We start from the raw sequence: 5,419 nt of genomic DNA, 5'->3' as shown, positions 1-5,419 counted from the left end.
AATTTTAACTTTAAAATATTTATAATATGAAAAAAAATTAATTAATGTATATTTACATTGTTTTTCATGTTTATAAAGTATACCCATATTATAGGGGGCAAATTGCATAAAAAGTAACGTACTTTAACTTGATTCTTATTTTTGGTAACGTATTTTTAGAACTTCTATTTTGGTACATAAAATGTAAAGTTTTAATCATTTAAATACACGGGTAACCGTTGAAGCATTAACCGGTTATTATGTTGATGTGACGAGTAATATAGTACCAACTCAGTATTAGTTGCTGACGTTGTTAATGACATTAATTTTTTTAATCTAACATTAGTTTTCAACCGGTTACCCGGATACTTAAATGTTTAAAACTTTAGATCTTAGATACCAAAATAAAAGTTTTAAAAATACGTTACCCAAAATATGAATCAAGTTATAATACGTTACTTTTTCATATAATCATTTTGTATTTGTGATTGTAAGACAAGGATTGAAAGAATGACTACACTCAAAGACATAAATGCACATGAGGGTAAGTCCACAAAATGGATCTTTGGTTGGCTTTGGCTTTAGGACCCAAGTTTGCCTTTCCCATGTGAAAGAATCTTGAAAAGTAATTAAAAAAAAGTTTAACTGTTTTATTAATCCAGTCTTTTCTGAATCTGATTTTTGGTTTAACCTTTTTCATAGCGTCCTTTGCGATAGGACTAGGGGGACCAAACCATGCTGCATGTTGTGGTCTCAAAACGATAGCAGAGGTCAGTAGGGTAGATGAGATCTAACGTTATGAAGTGTTCTATTTAATGGTATTTAGATGGTCACCAACATTTTTATGTATTATGCAGTTAAAAAGCATAACATATGAATTATTCTTGAATGTCTGTATACCCTTTTTTGAAAAATACGTTTATATACATTAACACATTCAGATATCTTGATTATGTGTTTAAAAAGGAGTACGTATTTAGTTATGGAGCTTTACTTCGAAGACTTCTTAAAGGGTGTCTCTGTATGTGTTTTCAAAGTTATGGTTGCAATTTCAGAAACCAAATAACCAAATGATCAGTTGATGCAAGTTAAGGATAATTAAGTAATTTCACGTATACCTTAAAAACATCAGCTTTGATATGGTAATTCTTTAACTGATTGTTATATCCAGTTACTTCGAACCCAAAAAATTTAAATTTAAAATCAATTTACAACATATTCAAGACGTTAAAAAAAAGTGGGAGAAATATTCCATGCAAATAAGATTCGATAATGTGTCGAAAGGCTTGCCATTGTGACCCGTGTCTTTAACTAAATGAAACATCCATAAAACAACTAAAGGACTTTTGGCCTAGCGATATCGTAGCTTTTGGCCTTCTAAGAGGTCAGGAGTTCAAACATGGCCTGAATTTAAGGTGTTGATTAACGTATATTTGTATCACAACATGAGMATTTTTTTTACCTGTCTTTTTTTAACAAGAAGTATAAATAAAAAATTTACATTGTAAACCAAATATATATCACAATATATAAGATTTTCATCTGATCATCTCGCATTTACACTGTGCGTTAACTAAGAACATCTCTAACAGGTATGCTATATTTTTTTTCTTCTTCCAAATTTAGAAAGATTTTCATTCCCTCTTTTTTTTCTTTTTCTATTTTAAAAATATAACTGGAGCAAAATTTTCTAAAATCCCCAAATTTTCAAAGGGAAAAGTCTAAAAAAACTCAACAATCTTTCTCATTTTGAATAATTTATGTCCATAAAAAACTATTTTTTTGAGTGGAAAAACCATTAAACTTACTCATTTTGAATGGTTAAGTCCTGAACTATTTTTTTGAATGAAAAAACCATTAAACTTTCACATTTTGTATGATTAAGACCCTGAATTTTTTTAAAGAAATAAATAAACTATCAAACTTTTACTAGTCGGTTAATTTAATCTTTTTGGGTTAAAATAATGTAGGTAACCAGTTTCTAAAAGTCCGATGATTTATTTATTAAAAAAAAAATCATGGACTTAATCAATCAAAAAAAGAAAGTTTAATGGGTTTTTTATTCAAAAAAATAATAATTCAAAGACTTGATCATTTAAAATGAGAAAGTTCAACGGTTTTTTCATTCAAAAAAATAGTTTAAGACTAAACCATTCAAAATTGAAAAGTTTGTTGGGTTTTTTCTTTTTTTGAATTTTTCCCAATTTTCTAAAACAGCATAGTTGTTGCAAATATAGATTGCAAAAAATGGCCCCGGGAGGGACTGTTAAGGACCAGTTATAGACTGATGTATAGGGACCAGCTATGCTTTTTTACGAAAATTGGAGGCCTAGCCAAGGACCGGTTATATATAGAGGCGATTTTTTTTTAAATAAGTTTTTTATAAATCATGTATCAAGATTTTCAAGTTTTATTAAGTGTTATAATACTAAATTTCAAAAATCGTAATTATAAAAACATGTATTAACATTTTTTGTATAAATATATGATTTTAAAAATTATTTAAAGTAGGGGTGATAAAAAAAACTCGACCAACCTGATCAACTCAACCCAACACGAAATAAATCAACCCGATGTCTAATCGAGTTTAAGTTCTTCAGTCCACAGGTATTGGATTGATATTGAGTTACTTTTATTTGAACTCAATCCAACGCAATGAATCTGATATCATTTTATTTTTTGGATTTAATACGATTGTTGAATCTCTATTATTATGTACATTAAACAAGTTCAAACTCAACCAGATGAACCCAATATCATTTTATTTTATTTTGAATTTAATATTATTACTATTCATCTCTATATAAACTTATTTGTATATATGTTTAGTAATTGTGAACATATACATATATATATATATGTGTGTGTGTGTGTGTGTGTGTGAAATTGAGAAAATTAATTGCACGTGATTTTAATGTATGTTTCAATAAGATATTGTCCAAAAAAATCTTCAAACAAGATTTTTTATATGTTTAAAATTGATTATTGGGAAAAGAAATTTGGGACCCATTTGGGCCCGTCTCGAGGCTGGGTCTAGACCAGTCGACTAGGCTTTGAACATGGAGAATAGGCCAGGTATTTTTGGTCCTACTCGCACTTGCACCCGCACCGGTTGTAAAAGGAAAATCTCAGGCCAAAACCTATTTGGGCCTGGCCCAACGGACCCATTTTTGCTACATTGGGCCATTGGTGTAAGATAATACCCCAAATTAAAATATAGAGTAAATTACAAATTTCGTCCATGTGACTATCGAAAATTTTGGATTAAGTCCTTTGGACAAAATAATTACATGTATAGTCACCATGGTTCCACTTTGGGTAATATTGTCATTTTCTTTTTTTTTTCTTTAAAAACAAAAAGAAAAACAATGTATAATATATATATATATATATATATATATATCATCTTCACAACTCCTCTTGCCATCTGGTACTTCCCATCGGTCCACACCTTCCCCTAGATCTCGATCTCCGTTGTGGATTTGACGTCATTCCTTATCAACATTCCAATCATGTTCTCCGACAGACCCTCCTTTCTCCAACGATGACCCACAACAACGTCTTCTCGACCACCCACAAAAGCCCTAAAATTCGTTCCATGTGAAAAAAACCATAACCAAACTCTTAAAATACAAAACCCTTATCCAAACTCCAAAAAATCACAGAGAAGTGCGAAGAGTTGATGAATTTGCTAAATTGTCACATTATTATGGAAAGTAAACTATAGGCTTTGTATAGTCATTACACAAACAAAGAACAAGAAATAAAAACCCACCAGTATATGATCTACAATGCGGGTTCTCCTAAAAAAACCTAACTAATAGCAAAAATAAGGATCAAGTGCATAATATCCAATAAGAAGAAAATGGGGCTGGAATAACCTTCGATTTTTGTTGATTTTCAATTGTTTCTCTCAACCAAAGTTTTGACAAACTTCATCTTAATCTTTTCTAGAGGTAGAAGAGTCGATGTCTGACCAAAAGAACCCCATCGATGTTCATCATCTGTTGTGTCCTTCATTGTGTGTCGGAGATATAAAGTGAGTACACTGGAAAAGAACTGGAACGTTTGTAAGCGCACACACAAAGCAGATCTGAAAAAACGATGGAGATTTGAGGTTTTGACCTTGAATTGATGGAGATGGAGTTTGAACAATGGTGATCATTAGGTTTGATGGAGGTTGAGTCTCAAAAGCGGTGGCAATTGGCTTTAATGGAGATATTCTCATAGTGGTGGCCATTGATGTTCTAGTTTTATGGTGATCGATGGTGGAGAGGAAGGATGATGAACAATGAGGGGTTATTGTGGTAGCCAGAAAACTAGAGGTGTTGGACAGATGATGAACAGAAAGATGTGGCCAGAGAGGGGGAAGCCGGTAGTGGCAATTTGGCAGATGCTACCGAAAAGCTAGAGGTGCCCGCAGGAAGGGTCATCGATGCCGGAACGAAAGGGACCAATATAGGGCGATGAATATGTTCTAGATATACTTTTATATAGTGTTAAATATATAACAAGTATAATTCTAAAAAAATATGCAAAAAGACGATATCACCCCTGATTCAATGAAATGTCAGTTAGTGGAGTTAGTGCAAGGGACCTAATCCATAACAAAAGTAAAAACCATGAGAACTATATATGCAATTATTTTGTTTGAGGGACCCAATCTAAAAAAATTAATAACCACGGGGACTAAATTCGTAATTTACTCTAAAATAGATTTAAGTGAAATGTGTTATGTTTAAATGGGCCAAAGATGGCTAGCCCAAATGAATGGGTTTTTAAAAAAGGTCCTACCGGGATTCGAACCCAGGTCGCTGGATTCAAAGTCCAGAGTGCTAACCACTACACCATAGAACCGCTTGTTGGCTTACTTTTTCAGTTAATTTATAAATATAATTTTGATGTTATGGTTTTATAAATAATTATCCCAGCCGCTATGCGAGTTGACTGATCCCAGGACGACCACCTACTTTGCAGATAAACCACAGTCACCACATTTGAATCTCCGTGGTCACAAAAGGATTTTTATTTCTCATTGGATTTGAATCTGGGACCTCCTAGTACTTTTGATCTTTGGATCCAAGCTCAAACCAATCATATATAGGGCTGTAAACGAACCGAACGTTCAGTGAACCGTTTGTGTACCGTTCGGCGGGAAGTTCATTTATTTAATAAATGAACGAATATGAACAAATTTTTTTGTTCGTTTAGTTAAACGAACGAACATGAACAAGAGTCTCGTTCGTTCATTTATGTTCGTGAACGTTTGTTCATTTACCGTTCGTTTATATTCGTTCGTTTATGTTCGTTTATTTATTAAATTTAATATATAATCTTTTATTTATTTACTTTGAATTCAAATAATATTTATTTATGTTCGTTTAGCTCGTTCGTTTATGTTCGTTTAGCCCGTTCGTTCGTTTACGTTCGTTTAGCATGT

At 32.2% G+C, this 5,419-nt stretch overlaps 1 protein-coding gene and 1 non-coding gene across 2 annotated transcripts in view; both read right to left on the bottom strand.

The window, feature by feature from the left end:
- Positions 1 to 3,467: 3,467 nt before the first annotated feature.
- Positions 3,468 to 5,419, bottom strand: part of LOC112514233 (transcription factor bHLH48-like) — a 13,960-nt gene continuing 12,008 nt past the window's right edge. The window contains exon 5 of the mRNA XM_025120566.1: positions 3,468 to 3,563. Within this exon, the coding sequence (XP_024976334.1) occupies positions 3,468 to 3,563 (96 nt within the window). The remainder of the gene's footprint in view (positions 3,564 to 5,419) is intronic.
- On the bottom strand, positions 4,765 to 4,836 carry TRNAQ-UUG. Its single transcript has one exon. It is a non-coding gene; the product is annotated as a tRNA-Gln (tRNA).

Source organism: Cynara cardunculus (assembly GCF_001531365.2).
Source record: "Cynara cardunculus var. scolymus isolate 2C chromosome LG 6, CcrdV1, whole genome shotgun sequence".
Lineage (NCBI taxonomy): Eukaryota > Viridiplantae > Streptophyta > Magnoliopsida > Asterales > Asteraceae > Cynara > Cynara cardunculus.
The sequence above is the reverse complement of the archived record's forward strand: the minus strand, read 5'-3'. Positions and strand labels throughout refer to the sequence as shown.